The sequence below is a fragment of the Lithobates pipiens genome, unplaced genomic scaffold (genome assembly GCF_037356315.1).
Source record: "Lithobates pipiens isolate NorthernLeopardFrog02 unplaced genomic scaffold, aLitPip1_a1.2 Scaffold_22, whole genome shotgun sequence".
Taxonomy (NCBI): domain Eukaryota; kingdom Metazoa; phylum Chordata; class Amphibia; order Anura; family Ranidae; genus Lithobates; species Lithobates pipiens.
This window is the reverse complement of record NW_027507784.1, coordinates 208,463,494-208,485,896: the sequence shown is the minus strand read 5'-3', so window position 1 is coordinate 208,485,896 and position 22,403 is coordinate 208,463,494. Positions and strand designations below refer to the sequence as shown.

Below are 22,403 nucleotides of genomic sequence, written 5' to 3'. Positions count from 1 at the left end.
AATATTTAATCCAGGGTTTTCATATATCATCAAACTTTGCCATCAAAATTTTGATTTGGAGATATCTGAATATTTCTGATTGTGGAAGCTTATATAATTCATAGTTTCATAGTTAGTAAGGTTGAATAAAGATACCAGTCCATCCAGTTCAACCTGAGTATCTACAATTGTCCCTATCCCTGTACATAGCACACTCATATCAGTCCCTGCCCTCAAGGAGCCCACAATCCTAGGTCCCCATTCATATACTAGGGCCACTTTTGGACAGAAGCCAATTAACCTACCTGCATGTCTTTGGATTGTGGGAGGAAACCAGAGTACCTGGAGGAAACACACGCAGGCACAGGGAGAACATGCAAACTCCAGGCAGGTAATGTCGTAGTTGGCATATGAACCAACGACCCTTCTTACTGCTAGGTGAGAGTGCCAACCACCACACCACTGTGCTGCCCATTCACATAGATCTGTAAAAGATTTTATTGATGTAGTTGAAGTTAAATTATATAGACAAGTGATACCAGCCTTAGACCAAGCTTTAAAGGTTTTGGGATATTTCCAGGCTGGGTAAAAAGTCAGATTCTTGTGAAAAGATAATAGCGGATTTTGTGGAGATTGCAGACCATGTGAATTTCTATACCTATCCCATATAGATAGAGAGTGCTTAGAAATGGGGTTACTTATAGACTTATGATCCGCAGGTTGTAACCATAATATATTGTTTAAAGGAAGAGGATCACAGTCTACAGCTTCACTTAATCTCTGTAGAAGAGTGATATTTTGTTAATTGAGATAATTGAGCTGCCTTATAATATATGTTAAAGTCTGGAAATCCCAAACCACCCAAAGCTTTGGGGAGAACAAGTGTTTTTTTGTGAAGTCTGGGTTTTATTTTCCCCCAAGTAAATTTTGTAACTTTTTGCTGAATCAGCCTAAGAAAATATGCAGGAATATGAATCGGGAGAGTTCTGAATAAATATAGAAATTTCGTAAGAACAGACATTTTTATGATATTGATTTCCCCAAACCATGATATCGGCATTGATGACCAATTAGATAACAACCTTGTAATATATTTTTTAATAGAGCTGGGTAATTAGCTGCAAATAAATCAGAGGGTTTAGGAGTAAACTGCACACCCAGATATGGGAGGCTATGATCTACCCACTTAAAGGGTAGTGAATTTTGTAAAGATTGTTTATCTTTCTCGACAAGTGAAATGTTTAATGCTGAAGATTTTTGAATATTGATCTTAAGGCCCGAAATAAATGAGAATTCTTGTAGTACAACCATAAGATTTGGGGCCGAAACATGTGGAGAAGATAGAAAAAGGAGAATATCGTCTGCGAAAAAAACAGAGCTTATGATGAAAGCCACCCATTTCAATACCTATTATAGTGGGTTCCATCCTAATTCTTTGTGCTAAAGGTTCAATGAGTAAAGCAAATAATAATGGCGAAAGTGGACATCCTTGACAAGTCCCCCTCAGTATATTAAACTCGTCCGATTTGTACCCTGCATATCTGATATAAGCTTTGGGATTTTGATACAAATTAGAGATCCATCGTAAAAAACGAGGACCAAATCCCCATTTGGAAAGGGTATAGTTCAAATATGACCATGATACTGTGTCAAAAGCTTTCATAATATCTAAGGAAAGAAAACAAGTGGGAATACGTCTTTTTTTAGCAGCATGTGACAGGAGTGTTGCACGTCTAATATTATCTCCTGCTTGATGTAATGGAATGAAGCCCACTTGATCACGATGTATAGGATTGCCTATAATAGTATTTAATCTGAATTTTGGCTAAAATTTTTATGTCCAAATTTAGTAACGAAATAGAGTGATAATTAGACCATATTGAATTGTCTGTGTGAGCTTTAGGGAGCATACAGACAATTGCAGTCAGGGTTTCTCTTCTAAAAGAATGACCTTCCAAAAGGGAATTAAAAGTGTTTGTCAAGACTGGAGATAGGGTGTCTACAAACGTTTTGTAATACAGTGCAGAAAACCATCAGGACCTGGCCTTTTATTTAGTTTCAGATTTTTGATATCTTCAGATACCTCTATAATTGACACTGGTTCCTCCATCATTTCCATTTGTGTTTTAGATAGTGTCGGTAGAGATATATGAGAGAAAAAAATCATTCGCTCTAGAAGGGTCCAACTCATTATTAGAAGAGTATACATTTTTTAATTGTGTTTTGAATTTTTGTAATATTTTTAAAGGATTATTTGTGTATACCCCCCTAGAGATTTTCAGACGTATCGGTTTCGTTGGGTTCTGGCAGGATTTTAATGCCCTGGCTAATAGTGTGTGAGGTTTATTCGCATTGATATAGAAATTGTGTTGTGATCTCTTGATGGTTTTATCCGCTGCTTCAGTAAGGAATAGATCAAATTCCAATTTAGCTTTGTCAAGATTTATTTTAGATAAAAAAGAAGGGTTATTTTGGAATGCTGTGTGACATTTATTGAAATTTGTTTCTAAAGTCTGACAAAGGATTTTCTGCTCTCTGTTGAACATGTTTGCTTGCTATAGACATATGCCACGGAGAACAGGTTTGTGTGCTTCCCATAATGTAGTCTGAGAGACGTCAGGTGTGGAGTTATATTTTATATAATCTTTGAGCGCAATTTCAATATTATTTTTATGAGCTGGATTTTTGAGTAGGAAATCTCTTAATATCCATCTTGGATCTTTTTTTTTTTTTGGAATTATAGAGGCAACAGTAATGTAAAGTGCACTATGGTCGGACCATGGGATGGGAATAATTTTTGTTTTTATTTCTGGAATTAGCCCTATGGACATAAATATATGGTCTATCCTAGAGAATGAGCGGAACGAGTAATGTGTGTATTGTCTCTTGGTTGGATTCAATTCTCTCCAACTATCTACTAGGTTATGTTTTGTAATTAGTTTTGTTAAGAGTTGTTTGTCTGCTGTATGTGACTGTGGGATTGGTGATTTATCCAAAAATGGAAATATGGTCTGATTAGAATCTCCACATAGAATTGTAGTACCTATTTTGTGGTGTTCTATAGTTTGAAATAAATGAGAAAGAAAAGAAATAGGATTTTTGCTAGGAGCGTAGTATGATGTAATGGTGATAGCAGTATCAAATAGGTGTCCTTTAAGAATCAAGTAACGACCTTCTGGATCCTTGATTTCCTTCATTAGTGAAAATGGTGTATTGCGATGGAAAGCTATAAGCACGCCTCCTTTTTTAGAGGAGGCCGAAGCTGTGTATACTTGGGGGTAGACTTTACTGAAAAATCTGGGAGTGGATTGTGACGCAAAATGAGTCTCTTGGAGGCAAAATGTGCTTTTTTGGATGAAAATGTGCGGAAGGCTTTAGTGCGTTTGTGTGGAACGTTTAGTCCCTGAGTATTTAATGATATGATGTTTAATGGGGCCATGGAGTTGGGAAAAGTAAATATATGTTGGTGTTTATGTTAGAACGTGTGTCATATAAGAAATTATTTGTCTCCAGAATAAAGGGGTGGAGGGAGGGAGGGGAAAGGAGATAATGGACTCCAGAGAGAGAGATATAATTTTGCCCCTGTTCAAATCATTAGTAAGACCTCACCTGGAATATGCAGTTCCATTTTGGGCACCAGTTCTCAAAAAGGATATCGGGGGAACTGGAGAAAGTGCAGAGAAGGGCAACCAAACTGATAAGAGGCATGGAGGAGCTCAGCTATGAGGAGAGATTAGAGGAACTAAATTTATTCACTCTTGAGAAGAGGAGAATAAGGGGGGATATGATCAACATGTTCAAATATATTAGGGGTCCATATAGTGAACTTGGTGTTGAGTTGTTCTCTGTACGGTCAACCCAGAGGACACGGGGGCACTCTTTACGTCTAGAGGAAAAGAGATTTCATCTTCAAGTACGGAAAGGTTTCTTCACAGTTTGAGCTGTGAAAATGTGGAATAGACTCCCGCCAGAGGTGGTTCTGGCCAGCTCAGTAGATTGCTTTAAGAAAGGCCTGGATACTTTCCTGATGGTACATAATATAACTAGGTACTAACATAGGTAAAGTTGATCCAGGGAAAATCCGATCGCCTCTTAGGGGATCAGGAAGGAATTTTTTTCCCCTGCTGTAGCAAATTGGAGCATGCTCTGCTGGGGTTTTTTTTCGCCTTCCTCTGGATCAATTGTGGGCATAATATTGGGTATTTGGATTGTACGATTATTTTTTTATTTTTATTTGTTTTTAAGGTTGAACTGGATGGACTTGTGTCTTTTTTCAACCTGACTAACTATGTAACTATGTACTATGTAATGACTGAAAAAGAAAATACAATTAATATACAATAATGAAATATATCTTAACATATCTATGTTCTTAATGTGTCCGTTTGGAGGAGAAAAACTCTCCCTCCAAGGGTACATGAGCCACTGTCAACTGCCTGGTGTGCACCGAGCTGCTGAGGGTAGCAAGATAGGGGGCTAGGAACTTCCCTACAGAACACCAAGAGTCAATCATATAATTTAATTTTTCAAGCTAAAAATAAAAATGTAAGATTAAGGCAACCTCAGAGACAAAGAAGAGAAGAGAGAGAAAAAAAACAGTTATAATAAGGTGCCTAAATTATTAGGAACATTTCTTAAATAAGATTATGATAAAAATATTGATTGGAAGCCAGAGAAAAAAACTTGGCGGTAGCCATTCTGTTGAAAAGACAAGATAGTAGCCTCAGTACAGGTGTTTATCAGTCCATAGTGTCAACCAGATCTGGATCCGGAGGTGGAGATTGTATGGGACTTCATTTCTGTGGATTGTAGTCTTCTTCTCTTCTGGAAGCAGAGGAGGGATTATCAGCATATGAGGATGATTTTTGGCGAGTGTCCGCAGCATTTCTTGATGTGTTTATCATCCCTAGTTTCTGTAAAGTAGTTTGCAGGTCCTTAGCTGTTCGGCACATATATTTGCGACTTTGGAAAGTAAAACACACTGAGAAAGGAAAGCCCCATTGGTAGATTATGTCATTTCGCTGTAATATTTGCAGTAGTGGTTTCAGGGTTCTTCTTTTGTTGATTGTAATTTGTGAGAGGTCTGTGAATAATTGATATTTATGACCCTGGAAAATTAGAGGATCTTTATTTCTAGCTGTATTTAGCAGAAGTTCCTTAGTGCGGTAGAAATGCAATTTTGCGATAATGTCACGGGGAGGACCATCTGTTTTCTTTGGTGCTAGGGCTCTATGAACCCGGTCCATTTCAAGATGCTCTAGTGGGATAGCTGGTTGTAATTCTTGAAAAAGTGCAGTAATAGCACCGTTTAAATCAGTCACAGATTCGGGTATTCCTCTAATACGTATATTGGAGCATCTTGCACGATTTTCAAAATCCTCCAATTTGGATTGTAATGTGTCATTTTCCTCTTTAAGAAAATCAATTTCTGAGGCAATGTTAGATGTATAATTTTCCAGATCGTCTGCTCTAATTTCCAGTGCTGATGTACGCTGACCAAGTACTCCAATTTCTTTAGTAAGATTTGTGGTGATGGTATCTGCAGTGGATTTTAGTGATTTTTGAAGCAGATTTTCTATTTGTTTCAGCGTTACAGGAGGGGATAAGTCTTTTTGTGTGGGAAGTTCTAAATTCTCCAGAACTGACATATTTTTCTCAGGTATTTGGCTACAGAGATGTGCCTTTAATGAGAGACCATCTTTATATAAAGCAGCAGAAGGGGCTGTCTGTTTGTTCTCCTCACTGTGCCTCCCCTCAGAGGGGGAGGGTTTCAGTGCCATACTGCTGTATGTGTGAGGCGGCGCTTTCTTGTTAATTTTCTGCCTCATGAGTCTCCTCTGACCCCCCCGAATGTCACCTATGTAAGGTAGGGATATTTATCTACCGTTTGGTATGATATATGTGTGGAGGGTCAAGTTACCTCCACCGTTATATGGCTCCGTTGTCCTGCTGAGAATGGAGCTCCAAGCCAGCATTACCTCACGGCTCGGCTCGGCCTTGTCCCCCGATAATCAGAATTTTCACTTAAATGTAAATTCCTCATCTTGGCGTTGTGTGCCGCTACTGTGGTCTATGCCACTACGCCGCTACTGTGCTCTACCAGTTACCAGTCCTTTATTCTGTATTATACGATTAAGGTATAACCAATTTCACCATACATTTCTTATACCAAACAAATACGGCAAATTGTTTAAACTATGGAGTTTATTTACCAAAGGCAAATCCACTTTGCACTACAAGTGCACTTGGAAGTGCAGACCATGTAGATCTAATGGGAACATGCAAGGAAAATAAACAGCATTTTGCTTGCACATGATTGGATGATAAAATCAGCAGAGCTTCCCCTCATTTCAGATCTTCCCCTCAGATCTACAGCGACTGCACTTCCAAGTGCACTTGCAGTGCAGAGTGTATTTGCCTTTAGTAAATAAACCCCTATGTGTTAGTCTAGTTCGGATATATATTTAAACACTTCAATACAGGTCACTTATACCCCCTTCCTGCCCAGACCAATTTTCAGCTTTCAGTGTTCTCACATTTTAAACAATTACTCAATCATGCAACACTTTACCCAAACAAAATTGTTATCGTTTTTTCAATACAAATATAACTTTCTTTTGGTAGTATTGATAAAAAATTGATACTGCTATATATCTTTTGTAAAAATAACCCAAATATGTTTATATTGATTAAACTTTGTGAAAGTTAGAGTCTACAAACTATGGTGCTAATCACTGAAAATTGATCACACCTGATGTACTGACTGATCTCCTTTCTTGAGGCCCTGAAATGTCAGGACAGTACAAAAGACCCCTTTTTGGAAAGTAGACATGCCAAGGTATTTAGTAAGAGGCATGTGAGTTTTTTTAAAGTTGTATTTTTTTCCCACAATTCTTAGGAAAATTAAGAAATTATTTAACAAGTTATTTCTCACACACGACAGGCATAGTTGCAATGACACCCCAAAATTAATTCTGCTCCTCCTCCCAAGTATGGCGATACCACGTGTGAGGCTTTTACACAGCCTGGCCGCAGAGAGGCCCAACATGCAGGGAGCACGGTCAGGCGTTCTAAAGGCATACATTACTCATCTAATTTCATGACTACCTATCACACTTTTGAAGGTCCTGGAGCACAAGGACAATAGAAACGCCCACAAAATCACCCCATTTTGGAAAGAAAACACCCCAACATAAATTCTATGAGGCATAATGAGTCTTTTGAATTGGTATTTTTTTTCTACAAAATCTGGAAAGAAAATCAAAACGTATTTTTTTTTTTTTTTTAAGTGTAAATGTATAAGATATTTCTAACATACAGCATGTACATACCAAGAATTACACCCCAAAATACATTCTGCTACTCCTCCAGAGTATGACGATACCATATGTGTGAGACTTTTACACAACCTAGTCACATACGGAGCCCCAACATCCAAGTAGCACCCTCCAGGCATTCTACGAGCATAAAATCACACACATAATTTCCTGACTACCTATCACATCTGTGAAGGCCCTGGAGCACCAGGACAATGTAAAAAGTCCACAAAATTACCCCACCAGACAGGTACTCGGGCACTCCGATGGGGCCGCAGACAGGTACTCGGGCACTCCGATGGGGCCGCAGACAGGTACTCGGGCACTCCGATGGGGCCGCAGACAGGTACTCGGGCACTCCGATGGGGCCGCAGACAGGTACTCGGGCACTCCGATGGGGCCGCAGACAGGTACTCTGCTGGGCTGGAGATAGGACATGACGTATGACACCTGCCTGGAGGGAGGAGGTGTTCCTGCCGGTGTCATTTCCCTCTACGCTGGTAGGGTAGTGGTTAATAAAGTGCACCTATCAAAAATTTTCAGATCCTAAAAACAAATTGTTTAATTTACAAAAACTTACATATGAGTATAGATATAACCGCAAACTATAAACAGATGTAATGTAAAAAAATAAATAAGATTACCTGGATATCCAGAAGGCCATCTAAAAGAACTTTTCCAGCTTGGACAGCATTGTTTAGGAGAGCCTCTCGCTTCATGACATTTAAAACTTCAGCCAACAGAAGTGTTTTGGAGGGGTCACCAAGCCAGGTATTGAAAATTCGGTAAGGCTTATGAAGGAAAAGAGCAAGCATATTGTTACTGCAAGATATACTGTATATAGAAAGTAAAATCATGTTAGCAAAAGTGGAAAAATAAATCCAATTAGCAGTTATGTTGCACGATACTGACATTTTCAGTAAAAAAAAAAACTCACTGTTTGCCAGGTAGTAGGGTATAATTGTATTGTGCTGACTCAGTAAGGGAGTGGAAAGAAAAAAAAGTGTTTGCTGGAAGCAGGCCCAGAGGAGCCTAGAGGTCACTGAAGCCTATTTAGTACACAATTTTGATAAGAGCCCTTCTGTTTTTATTTAGGCTGACAAGTGCACAAAAATAAATATATATATATTTCAGATTTTTTAAAATAACACTGTATCCCACAATAGCAATATTAAAACCAAGACACTGCCATCTATAGGTTACAGTGGCCTCTGCAAGCTGAAATCATGTTTTCTAAATAAAGCATTCAGCTTGCATGTGAATGGCATGTTATAAGATCGATAAGGCTGAGACTTGGCCCTTAATAGTACTCAAGACAAACTTCATCTCTACACCTAATTGTAGAAAATCAAGAATTCTGCCTATGATATATCTCCAAGGGTGCCAACCCTTGGATTCACACCAGGAAACCTAAGCATTCCAGACTCTATAATATATAGTTCTGGAAGCTGGTTTCCTTGCATTAATCAAAGTAGAGATAACAGAGCCGGGAAAGCCCACGTTTCTTCAGAATGTGAGTTTCAATAGCCAGGCTACCTTTTTTTGACCTGCACCATTGGACGCCCCCTTCTTTTCTTTGCATACCTTCTGGGATACGAGTTTGTTTGGCTTTTCCATCTGGCCACTAACAGCTCAGTGGTTCCTCACTGCAGGATACTGCTGAAAACAGACCGATCCAAACTTCATCCATCACGGCGGACAGCATTAGTAAACCTTCAAAGACCGGGTCCCTATTATAAGGGTTCCACTCCTTTGGACCTGTATAGCACTCCTCAGGAGCAACTTTAGATAATGTAGCATGACCAAAAAGAGTCCTGTTTGCTGGGGTCCAGCCCTCAAAACAGGCAAAACCTTGTTTTTCTATGCGAGGCCCGGGTACCATCCTGGGGCCTCAATGGCTTGGATGGATCCGGTTGTGGAGGTTTTTAAAATCCAGCAAGGATCCCTCCTGGAGCTCCTCAGAGCACATCTTCACTCGTGACCAACACCTTAGACACTGGTGAAAAAACTAAGGTACTCCTGAAAGGAGGAGGGGTTATATAGGAGAGGGAACTTCCTGTATTAGGCATACCAGTGTCCATCACCTGAAGGTGGCCCATAACCCATTAAGTTATTACTTAGGCTCTGTGTACCATGAGGTATGATAAAGAAAACTATTTAGAAGAAATGCGGTTAAAGTGGTTGTACACCCTGTACAACCACTTTTACCTACAGGTAAGCCTATATTAAAGGCTTACCTGTAGGTGCTTGAAATATCTCTTAAACCTCCATGGTTTAGGAGATATTTACTAAAAAGCCAAGCGCAGACTACGCCGCATGCGCCAATGCCATTGGCGCATGCACCCTTTAGAAAGGGCACATCGTGCTGTTTCTAATAAGGTCATGCAGTGACTGGCGGCTCCTGTGCACATGCGCGGGAGTGACGTCACGTGACTCCGGCCAGTCACAGAGGCGGAGTTTGCGGCCCTGGAAGGAAGAGGGGCAAAGATGGACGCTCCCTGCTAGTGGGGACAATGGAGAGATTGCGGGCTTCGGTGTCAGGTAAGTGACCAATAATGGGCTACTATGAGATGCATAGTAGACCATTATGCTTTACATTTGCAGGGAAATAAAGAGGAAGTAAAATCCACCAGGGTTTACTTCCTCTTTAAAGTAACCCTAAAGTCATCTTAGTGAATTGACCTGAATGTGGAAAATGGAAGCTGCTAACACACAAGGATTATAGGTACAATAATACATTTTCTTTTAGCAGTATTTGTCAATAATAGTCTGAATACTTACTGCATCGGGACGAAGTTCCTCTTTATAGAAAAACCCTCCTGTTATCATTTTCTTACTGAAGGATACAACATCAGCTGGATCGTCCAAGCCCCAATGTTCATGGGCCCAAAATTTCCCAGTTGCTCCTCCTCCAGTTTGAACCTCATCCACTAAAAATGCACATCCATGCTGTAAAGATTTAAGATTAGGATGGATTAAAACACAAGTGATGATGCAAATTTACTATTACAGAAAACTGAATCTAATTCAAATTCATCAGGAATTTTAAAAAGGAATTCCGGTATGAAAATATTAATGGTGTGAAAAAATGTGATTTCTTCAGTATCTAAAGGTTTTTAATGGGCAAGGCATTTTATACCTATGGTTGGCCTGATTTTTACACTGACTGAACTGATAGTGACAACCAGGCGAGTAAGTATGCAAGTGTGCTGTGCATAATTACAATATTTATTTGTCTGTCTTCCTCCAGCCCTGACAGATTATAGCTGTCCCTCGCCATATTCTTCAGGGTATCAGTCACTCCTTTTAGGGCTTTAGCAGCCACTGGACGTAAAAGATACATATTCCCAGAAGCCATCTCCATTCTTAGAGATATAGGGAATGGGTCAAGAGAGTGTACACTTATGTGCCATATGCAGTGTACACTACAAAAAGTTTGCTAGGAGATAGGGGAAAGTGTTCTTTTATCACTTAGAGATGCCAGTTTTTGGCTCAGTTCCTGTCTTTTGGGGTGTTTCATCTCCTCCCACTGCATTCTCCATAAATAAAAAGTCCAAGGGAAAGATTGGGACCCCTTCATAATGAAGTGGTAGGTGTGGCGACTAGGAACTCCACTGCAGAGATGATTGGATTCACTTATGGGTATAGGAAGCAGTTTAACATTCTAGCATCCATTAAACACCAAAATCACATTTCTGAATTGAATTTAGTTAATAAAAATTAAGAGAACAGACAAGTTTCAACACAGTAGATTGAGTTTAATACTTTAGACATATTTGAAATGGCCCAGATTTTGATCTCTACAGACCTTTATAATAAAACTGCAAAACCTTTAACATTTTATCCATGGATGGTAATTTAACTACATAAATTTACAAAGAAAATTGGAGAATTATTTTATGTTAATATTTCGATAAATAATAATAATAAAAGTTGAAAGCTTTACAACCTTACGAGCAATATCTCTAAGTTTTCTAAAGAAGTCATCGGACGCATGGTTGTCTCCTCCTTCTGATTGGATTGGCTCTACGACAATTCCAGCAACAGTTTTTTTCTTTTTCCTGTATTTTACAATCAAGTCTTCAACCTACATAAACAGAATGACAGATTTTTCTTTAGAAATTGTATGGGCCTATTATGAATAAACCTAAATGATTTTAGGCACAGTGGTGTAGTGGTTAGCACTCTCACCTAGCAGTAAGAAGGTCACTGGTTCAAATCCCAACCATGACACTACCTGCCTGGAGTTTGCATGTTCTCCCTGTGCCTGCGCGGGTTTCCTCCGGGTACTCCGGTTTCCTCCCACAACCCAAAGACATGCAGGTAGGTTAATTGGCTTCTGTCCAAAATTGGCCCTAGTATATGAATGGGGTCCTTGGATTGTGTGGACTCCTTGAGGATAGGGACTGATGTGGGTGTAGCAATGTACAGGGAAAGGGACCATTGTGGACACTCACTCAGATTGAACTGGATGGACTGGTGTCTTTATTCAACCTAACAAACTATGAAACTAACTACTATGAAACTATGAAACTATCTTGAATAATTTTTTTTTAGCTGTATCAACTCACATTTTATTTTATATTTCCAGGAGTAGAAGGTGGTTAGGTTAAGGCTTGAGCTACATGGACAATTTTAGGTAGCTTGGTTATGCTACCAAAATCCCCAGAAAAGATATTCCAAGAGTAGCAATCCATTGTTGAATGTTTCCTTTTTTGTAAACTACACCAGAGGTGTTTAATTTCTTATTATATAATAGACATGTGCAGAGTAAAATATTTTGTTTCGGAATTTCGTTTTCGTCCGAAAACTTAATTTATTTAGTTCCTCCCGAAAATTCGTTTTTATTTATTTTGTTTTTCGTTCAAAAATTGCATTCGTCCGAAAATCCACATGAATTACGGTCAAATCTGTCTTTGAAGGCTTATGGTGTCTGTCGATTGTATAAAGAAGATTAGACGGAGCTAGTATATAGCATACTTTGTGTGAACATTAGAACCCTATTAAAGTCTATGGGACTCCAACGTTCAAAATCTAAAGTACCAATTTTAAAGGCTAATATGCAAGTTACTGTCCTAAAAAGTGTTTGGGTACCCGAGTCCTGCCCCAGGGGACATGTATCAATGCAAAAAAAAAGTTTTTAAAAAACTGCAGTTTTTTTCGGGAGCAGTGATTTTAATAATGATTAAAGTGAAACAATAAAAGTGTAATATTCCTTTAAATTTCATGGGGGGGGGGGGGGTGTCTATAGTATGCCTGTGAAGGGGCGCATGTTTCTGGTACTTAGAACTGTCCCTGCACAAAGTGTCATTTATGCAGGAAAAAAAAGTTCTTTAAAATCACTCGCAGCTATTATGAATTGTCGGCTCCGTAATACAGAGAACAGTTATTGAAAGTCATTGATAAAAAATTTAAATTTTTTTTTAAAAAAAGCGTGGGGGTCCCCCAAATTCAATTACCAGGCCCTTCAGGTCTGGTATGTATATTAAGGGGAACCCTGCGTCAAATTTAAAAAAAAATTTGACGTGGGGTTCCCCCTAAATATCCATACCAGACCTGATATTAACCACTTCAGCCCCGGACCAATTAACAGCCTAAGGACCAGAGGTCTTTTTACAATTTCGCACTGCACTGCTTTAACTGGTAATTGCGCGGTCATGCAATGTTGTACCCAAACGAAATTTGCGTCCTTTTCTTCCCACAAATAGAGCTTTCTTTTGGTGGTATTTGATTGCCTCTGCGATTTTTATTTTTTGCGATATAAATGGGAAAAAGACCGAAAATTTGGAGAAAAAAATATATTTTCTACTTTTTGTTATAAGAAAAATCGAATAAACTCAATTTTAGTCATACATTTAGGGCAAAATGTATTCAGCCACATGTCTTTAGTAAAAAAAATGTCAATAAGCGTATATTTTTTGATTTGCGCAAAAGTTATAGCGTCTACAAACTAGAGTACATTTTCTGGAATTTACACAGCTTTTAATTTATGACTGCCTATCTCATTTCTTGAGGTGCTAAAAATGTCAGGGCAGTACAAACCCCCCCCAAATGATCCCATTTTGGAAAGTACACACCCCAAGGAAATTTCTGAGAGGCATGTTGAGCCCATTGAATATTTTTTTTTGTAACAAGTGATTGAACAATGACACAAAAAAAAAAAAAAAAAAAAGTTTACAAAAAGTTGTCACTAAATGATATATTGCTCACACATGCCATAGTTATATGTGGAATTGCACCCCAAAATATATTCTGCTGCTTCTCCTGAGTACGGGGATACCACATATGTGGGACTTTTTGGGAGTCTAGCCGCGTACGGCACCCCGAAATCCAATCACTGCCTTCAGGATTTCTAAGGGTGCAAATTTTTGATTTCACTCCTCACTACCCATCACAGTTTCGAAGGCCATAAAATGCCAAAATAACACAAAACCCCCCCAAATGACCCCATTTTGGAAAGTAGACACCCCAAGCTATTTACTGAGAGGCATGTTGAGTCCATGAAATATTTTATATTTTGCCACAAGTTGCAGGAATATTACAATTTTTTTTTTTTTTTTGCACAAAGTTGTCACTAAATGATATATTGCTCACACAAGCTATGGGCATAAGTCAAATTACACCCCAAAATAAATTCTGCTGCTTCTCCCGAGTACGGGGATACCACATGTGGGGGACTTTTTGGGAGCCTAGCCACGTACTGGACCCCGAAAACCAAGCACTGCCTTCCGGATTTAAATATAAAACGCTACCAAAAAAAACTGTTAGCGATCGCAGGGATCAGGCCTGACTCTGCGATCGCTGTAGTTATGTGTTTAGTGTTTTGTAAGTGACAGTGATCGATCGATACTGCACTTGGGTGGGCTGGGCGGAGGGGCAAAACGCAGGTGCTAGCAGGTATCTGGGCTGATCCCGCTAACAATGCGTTTTTTTGGAACCCTAAACTGCTGGGGACGCTAGTATAGATCTGATCAGATCAGATATTGATCTGTTCAGATTCTATACCACTACGGGAGGTGTATGCTTTGCGCGTGGGTGTTAGCGGTACTGGCACTAACCTAGCGCTGCCTGGGGCGACGCAGACCCTGACCCTAAAACCTAATTGATATCACCCGCCGGGTGATCAGGGGGTGAAACCTTTATTGGGTAATAAATGGTGGGTGCCCTGATGCTATAAAAAGCAAACTAACCAGTCACCCGTAACACTTATACGGTGATCAATGGTGAAAGGGTTAACTAGGGGCAATCAGGGGGGTTCAAATTTTTATTAGGTAGTATATGGGGGTCCCTGGTGCTATATAAAAACCTGACGGGGAACCTAAATAACTAACTGGCTAACCAGCGTCACCAGTGACACTTATACGGTGATCGCTGGTGAAAGGGTTAACTAGGGGCAATCAGGGGGTTAAAACCATTATTGGGTAGTATATGGGGGTACCTAGTGCTATAAAAACCTGGCGGTGAACCTAAAAAATAACTAGCTACCTAGCGACACTAATGCAGCGATCAGAAAAATGATCGCTTAGTGACACTGGCAAAAGGGGGTAAAAGGGTTAACTAGGGGCAATCAGGGGGTTAAAACCGTTATTGGGTAGTATATCGGGGTACCTAGCGCTATAAAAACCTGGCGGTGAACCTAAAAAAATAACTAGCTACCTAGCGACACTAATGCAGCGATCAGAAAAATGATCGCTTAGTGACACTGGCAAAAGGGGGTTTAAGGGTTAACTCTAAGGGCAATCAGGGGGTTAAATCTTTATTGGGGGGTGGTAGGGGGCTACCCTGGACCTAACACTAACTGCCCTGACAGTTTTTACTTTTACAACTGACACTGAATGCAGTGATCAGTAAATAAATGATCACTGCAATCAGTGACACTGTGACGGGGGGACGATCGGGGGGGGGGGGGTGATGGGGGGGTTTGTGTACCTATGTGTTAGTTAGTGTCAGTGTAGTGTTTGGTGCAGACTTACGGTACTGTGTCCTCTCCTCGTAGTCCGGTCAATAAGACCGCCCCGAGGAGAATGACATCACTTCCTCCCTGCCTGTGTATACAATACACAGTGGGAGGAAGCTTCTCATTCGCCAGGAGCGATCGAGAGGGGATGGCCAGAAACCAACGGCCATCCCCTCATCCCGGATCGCTCCTGAAGCAAACCGGACTGCCGCATCCAGCGGGAGGGGGTCCGATCGGACCCCCCACCCGCTGGAAGCCAAGCACGTACTTGTGCCTGTACTTGCCATTGCAATGACGTACATTGGCATGCGGTGGTCCTTAAGTGGTTAAGGGGAACCCTGCGTCAAATGTAATTTTTTTTTTACGTGGGGGTCCCCCTAAAAATCCATACCAGACCCTTTATCAGAGCACGCAACCTGGCAGGCTGCAGGAAAAGAGGGGGGGACGAGAGAGCGACCCCCCTCCCTCCTGAACCGTACCAGGCCACATGCCCTCAACATTGGGAGGATGCTTTGGGGGTCTGTGACCCCTCAAAGCACCTTGTCCCCATGTTGATGTGGAGAAGGGCCTCATCCCCACAACCGTGGCCAGTGGTTGTGGGGGTCTGCAGGCGGGGGGCTTATCAGAATCTGGAAGCCCCCTTTAACAAGGGGACCCCCAGATCCTGCCCCCCCCGTTTGAAATGGTAAGGGGGTACAAAAGTACCCCTACCATTTCACAAAGAAAGTGTAAAAAATAGTTAAAGACAAACACACTTTTGAAAAATTCCTTTATTTAAAAAAAAAAAAATGATTACAGCGGTGGTAATCCACTCTTGCTATCCAGCGACGGATGAGCATCTCTCCGGGGTCCAGCGATGGCTCATCTGAATCAGCGCAGCGAATCCATCCATCTTCTGTCTCCACAGAGGAGACACTGCGGGATCCCGGCGGCCTGACGTTTGTTATATGCGGAGGGCGGGGCCACCCGTCACCTGACCCCGCCCCTCTCTGAGGCAAGGGGAAACCCGGGTTGCCCCGTGGCATATGAGTGACGCTGCCCCCTCTGATGTAACGGAAACCTGCCTGTGTTACATCCGAGGGGTGCGGGGTCACCCATACCCATATGTCACAGGGAAACCCGGGTTTCCCCTTGCATCAGAGGGTGGAAAGTCAGGTGACGGGTGGCCCCGCCCTCCACATATAACAAACGCCAGGCCGCCGGAATCACCGCAGTGTCTCCTCAGTGGAGACAGAAGATGGATGGATTCGCTGCGCTGGAGATCATCCATCGCTGGACCCCGGAGATCCATCGCTGGATAGCAAGAGTGGATTAGCACCGCTGGAATCTTTTTTTAATTTTCTTTTATTTCTAATAAAGGAATTTTTCAAAAGTGTGTTTGTCTTATTGAACTATTTTTTACACTTTCTTTGTGAAATGGTAGGGGTACTTTTGTACCCCCTTACCATTTCAAACAGGGGGGGCGGGATCTGGGGGTCCCCTTGTTAAAGGGGGCTTCCAGATTCTGATAGGCCCCCCGTCCGCAGACCCCCACAACCACCGGCCACGGTTGTGGGGATGAGGCCCTTGTCCTCCTCAACATGGGGACAAGGTGCTTTGAGGGGTCACAGACCCCCAAAGCATCCTCCCAATGTTGAGGGCATGTGGCCTGGTATGGTTCAGGAGGAAGGGGGGGTCGCTCTCTTGTCCCCCCCTCTTTTCCTGCGACCTGCCAGGTTGCATGCTCGGATAAAGGGTCTGGTATGGATTTTTAGGGGGACCCCCACGTCAATTTGTTTTTTAAATTTGATGCAGGGTTCCCCTTGATATCCATACCAGACCTGAAGGGCCTGGAATTTGGGAGACTCCCATGCTTTTTTTTTTTTTTATCAATGACTTTGAATGAGTGTTCTCTTTATTACGGAGCCGACAATTCATAATAGCTGCGAGTGATTTTAAAGGACTTTTTTTCCTGCATAAATGACACGTTGTGCAGGGACAGTTCTAAGCACCAGAAACATGCGCCCCTTCACAGGCATACTATAGACACACCCCCCCCTATGAAATTTAAAGGAATATTACACTTTCATTGTTTCACTTTAATCATTATTAAAATCACTGCTCCCGAAAAAACTGACGTTTTTAAAACTTATTTTTGCATTGATCCATGCCCCCTGGGGCAGGACCCGGGTCCCCAAACACTTTTTAGGACGGTAACTTGCAGAAACTTTTCTCTGTCAAATCTTTTTTTCTCTGTCGAATATTTTCTCTATATAATCTTGGACTAAGAGGTAAGGTTAGGCACATTCGACCACAGGTTCTATAGACACAGATTGTTATTGTCAGAGTCACGTCGAATCTCCTATTCTATCGAACTGTTGTAACAACTAAAATGAAAATAAAGCATTTATTTATGTTGGATCTTTCGTTTTTCGGATTCTGTGCTTTCGTTATCGTTTGTCAAAACGAAAACGAAAATAGCTGAAATTCGGACGAAAAGGAATGCACATGTCTATTATATAAATGTTTTGTAACACAGCTGGTAGACAAGTCTGAGGAGCATGGATATTCCTGGTGGGCGTGATATTACTTAAGGATACTTATTTTTTTTCAGAGAGAATTTAGAAGTAAAGGGATGGAGATTGTGTGTGTGTGTGTGTATATGTGTATATATATATATATATATATATATATATATATATATATATATATATATATACACACACATATACACATACATACACACACACACACACACACACACACAATGGGGAAGAGAGGGGATTTAAGGGATTTTGAACATGGAATGGTTGTTGGTGCCAGACGGGCTGGTCTAAGTATTTCAAACACTGCTGATCTACTGGGATTTTTATGCACAACCACCTCTAGGGTTTACAGAGAATTGTCCAAAAAAGAGAAAATATCCAGTGAGCTGCAGTTGCGTGGACGGAAAATGCCTGGTTGATGTCAGAGGAGAGTGGGCAGACTGCTTACAAAGGCAACTGTAACTCAAATAACCACTTGTTACAACCATTGTATGCAGAATATCATCTCTGAATGCACAGCACATTGAACTTTGAAAATGGATGGGCTACCGCCGCAGAAGGCTACACCTGGTGCTGCTCCTGTCAGCCAAGAACAGAAAACTGAGGCTATAATTTGTACATGCTCACCAAAATTGGAAAAACGTTGCCTGGTCCAATGGGTCTCGATTTCAGCTGTGACATTCAGATGGTAGGGTCAGAATTTGACATAAACTACATGAAAGCTCGGATCCACCCCACCTTGATTCAAAGGTTCAGGTTGCTGGTGATGGTGTAAGGGATATTTTCTTGGCACACTTTGGGTCCCTTTGTACCAATTGAGAATAGTTTAAATGCCACGGCCTACCTGAGTATTGCTGACCATGTCCATCCCTTTATGACTACAGTGTACCCATCTTCCGATGGCTACTTCCAGCAGGCTAATGCACCATATCACAAAGCTCAATCATCTCAAACTGGTTTCTTGAACATGACAAGTTCACTATACTCCAATGGTCTCCATAGTCACCAGATCTCAATCCAATAGAACATCTTTGGGATGTGGTGGAATGGGCGATTCACATCACATCATCAACAAATCTGCAGCAACTGCATGATGCTATCCTGTCAATATTGACCAAAATCTCTGAGGAATTTTTCAAACACCTCATTGAATCTATGCCACGAAAAATTAAGCAGTTCTGAAGGCAAAAGGGGGTCAGACCTTGTATTAGCAAGGTGTACCTAATAAAGTGGATGCTAGATGGATATAGGTCGATCTATCTATCTGTGACAAATACAGTGCTTGGCATTAATGAGTACACCTTTTGAAAAGATTTTAATATCTCAATGAACACAATTTCCAAAATTCTGACAAAAGAGTTTTATAGAATATTTGTTTAAAGTTGAAAGTAAGGTAAAAATATAACTTGGATTACAAAACCTTCGGTATTACTCAAATTAGTTGATGCAAAAAGGAATACACTCCCAAAACAAAAGCTACTACATCTAGTATTTTTTAAAACCAACATGATTTGTAAGGACACCAAGTCTTCTAGGCATGGAATGAATAAGTTGGCAACATCTATTTTTTTCCAATCTTCAAGAACAAACTCTTCTAGAGCTTGGATGCCGGATGAAGAGTGATGCTCGAAATGATTCCAATTCACCAATGGTGTTTGATTGGGTTTAGATCAGGAGACATACTTGGTCACTGAATCGCTTTCACCCTGTTCTTCAGAAATACAACAGTGGCCTTGGATGTGTGTTTTGGATCATTGTTGTTTTGGAAAAGTGCACGACGACCAAGGGCATGGAGAGATGGTAGCATCTTTTCTTTCAATATAGAGAAGTACATCTGTGAATTCATGATGCCATCAATGAAATGCAGCTCCAGACACTAGCACCACTCATGCAACCTCATAGAAGGACACTGCCACCACCATGTTGCACTGTTTGCAACACCATACGGTTTTGAAGCCATTAGTTCCAAAAACATTTATCTTGGTCTCCTCACTCCAGAGTATAGAGACCTAGTAGTCTTCATTTTTTTCAGCATGGGCCCTGGCAAATTCTAGGTGGGATTTTTTGTCTATGGGCTTTAGGAGAGGCTTCCTTCATTGAGAACACCCATGCATGCCATTCCTCTGCAGTGTAGGCCATATAGTGTCACAAGAAACAATCACTCCAGTTTGGCTTTCTACTTCTTTAGCTAACTGCAATGAACTTGCATGTCGATTTCAACCCTTTTCATCAGAAGACACTCCTGTTGAGGCGTTAACTTCAGTGGTCGGCCTGCACGTCTCTGTGAGATGGTTGCAGTTCCATCCTTGTTACATTTTTGTATCACTTTTGCTACAGTATTCTGACTGACAAGCTTTGCTGATAATCTTGTAGCCTTCACCTTTCATGTGTAAAGAAATGATTTTCTTTCTCAGGCCTTGTGAAATTTCTCTTCCATACTGTGCCATTGCTGATAGCGTGAATTGGGAAGGGGTTTTCTTTGTTAAGCAAAGACTTTTTATAATCTACTGTCTGCTGGACACTTGTTTAATGAAGAGACTCACCTGTAGTTGAATTCTTGATCATTAGGATTTTGTTGTCTAAATTGTAGTTTGGCTCCTAAGACTTCCATTGGGGTGTATTCATTTTTGCAACATGGTCTTGAATGAATTTGTTAGGAAAAATACTTTGTGTGTGCAAATTAACAAATCTTGGTTGCAATCAATCAATGGCCCACATTTGTGTGAGTATTTTTTATTAGAGTGTTCCATATAAAATGTTCATTCTGAAGAGACAGTAAAGGTTTTCTCAAATCTCTTGGGGTGTACTCCTTTATGCTGAGCACTGTAAATATCTCTACACAGAAATAAAAGTAGCCATTTAGGACACCACACCAATGCTTCCATAGCAGTGGCCTTGGTTTGGGTACAGTAATATTTAAACTAGCATTAGGCAGTGGGGCAATTATTCACTATGGCAGTGTGTTTCTGAATAAAAATGAATTATTGTTTAGATTTAGGGGAATAACATTGCCTGAGAAAATTCCCATTTTAATTATATATACACTATCATTTACCTCTTCCAAACAGCGAGCCTCTTCATCCTGGTTTTCCTTTGCAAACTGCTCCAATGGATACTTTAGTCTTGGAAAAGGGGCAATAGGCCAGTCGAAAGAAGGAATATCTAGCTTGTGAATAGCTTTAGAATGTGTTGTAGCTAGACAACCTATAAAAGTAAAAAGAAAATATAAATATGTGCACAAAAGAAAACTGACAAAAATATGCATAATGATTAGCAGTGTCATAATGAAAAATACAACTCAGCGCAAACACAGCCCTAAATGGCACTTAAATGTTGTGTTAAAAGGGGATGGAAAGATTGGTTACAATCAATAATGTTCAATATTACATGTCAGCAAAGTCTACAATAATTGGTTGAGACCAGGAGTCTATCTGTATGCAGCCCAATCAAGTCAGTTGGATGCCTTCTGCAGCCGATTAGGCCCAATAGGAGCATAATGTACAGCCACCAAATGTGAGTTGCCCAGGGGTCCAATGTTGTGACAATTGGGAAAACTCCAATACCTGTTAAAAGTAACATTGTTGAAGCAAAATGTAAACATTGTTGAAGCTTACATGTACTGTAAAAACACAGCCACCTGTGATCCTAATGGAGGAGTCTTGTCTGGATGCTGTCTCCTAACCTCTTGACCAGAGAGGCAGGGGGATAGAGCTGTCAGTGACGGGGAAAGGAAGACATCCACTAGAGGATACCAGTAGAGCTGCCTACCATGCTGAGAGTTGCTACTGGGTGAAACACACTTTCAGATGAAAGGAGGGGGAAATGGGATAGATGCAAGGTGTGCGCAGCCAGGGAAGGTGGTCCAAGGGATGGCACACGGGGAGTTGGGCTACCGTTGGAGGACAATCAAGGTGCCACTTACATGGCTAAGGGGCCCGCTGGGTGGAACCCACTCTTCTAGTGCTGGAATCAAAAGAAAGATGATGGGGTGGGAAAGTGTGTATCTGTTGGAAAGAGCCAAGAGGCTGCCTGTAAAATGGACACAGACAGATGACAGAAGCCTGCTGTGATAGCACCTCTGCGAGCACAGGTAGCATCAGAACATCTCAATGGCAATGGTGCATTTCTTAAGTTCTCAACAGTGTGGTGTAAAAAATTGGATTTTTGTACTCACCGTAAAATCCTTTTCTCTGAAGTTCGAGAAGTTCGTTAGGGCGGCACAGTGGTGTAGTGGTTAGCACTCTCACCTAGCAGTAAAAAGGGTCGCTGGTTCAAATCCCAACCACGACACTACCTGCCTGGAGTTTGCATGTTCTCCCTGTGCCTGTGTGGGTTTCCTCCGGGTACTCCGGTTTCCTCCCACACTCCAAAGACATGCAGGTAGGTTAATTGGCTTCTGTCCAAAATTGGCCCTAGTATATGAATGGGGACCTTAGATTGTGGGCTCCTTGAGGGTAGGGACCAATGTGAGTGTGCAATGTACAGGCATAGGGGTAGCCACTCACTCAGGTTGAACTGGATGGACTGGTGTCTTTATTCAACCTTACGAACTATGAACTATGGACACAGCTCCTTTAATTCTTAACCTTAGGGTTATCAAGCCAGCTTCAGGAGAGGACTAGGAAG

At 41.1% G+C, this 22,403-nt stretch overlaps 1 protein-coding gene across 2 annotated transcripts in view; it reads right to left on the bottom strand.

Moving 5' to 3' along the window:
- Positions 1 to 22,403, bottom strand: part of ABAT (4-aminobutyrate aminotransferase) — a 375,139-nt gene that overhangs the window by 27,561 nt on the left and 325,175 nt on the right. For both annotated transcript variants that reach the window (XM_077448835.1, XM_077448834.1), the window contains exons 11-14: positions 20,833 to 20,981; positions 11,245 to 11,382; positions 10,077 to 10,244; positions 7,940 to 8,086 (exon numbers count right to left, since the gene is read on the bottom strand). In XM_077448835.1, the coding sequence (XP_077304961.1) occupies positions 7,940 to 8,086; positions 10,077 to 10,244; positions 11,245 to 11,382; positions 20,833 to 20,981 (602 nt within the window). The remainder of the gene's footprint in view (positions 1 to 7,939; positions 8,087 to 10,076; positions 10,245 to 11,244; positions 11,383 to 20,832; positions 20,982 to 22,403) is intronic.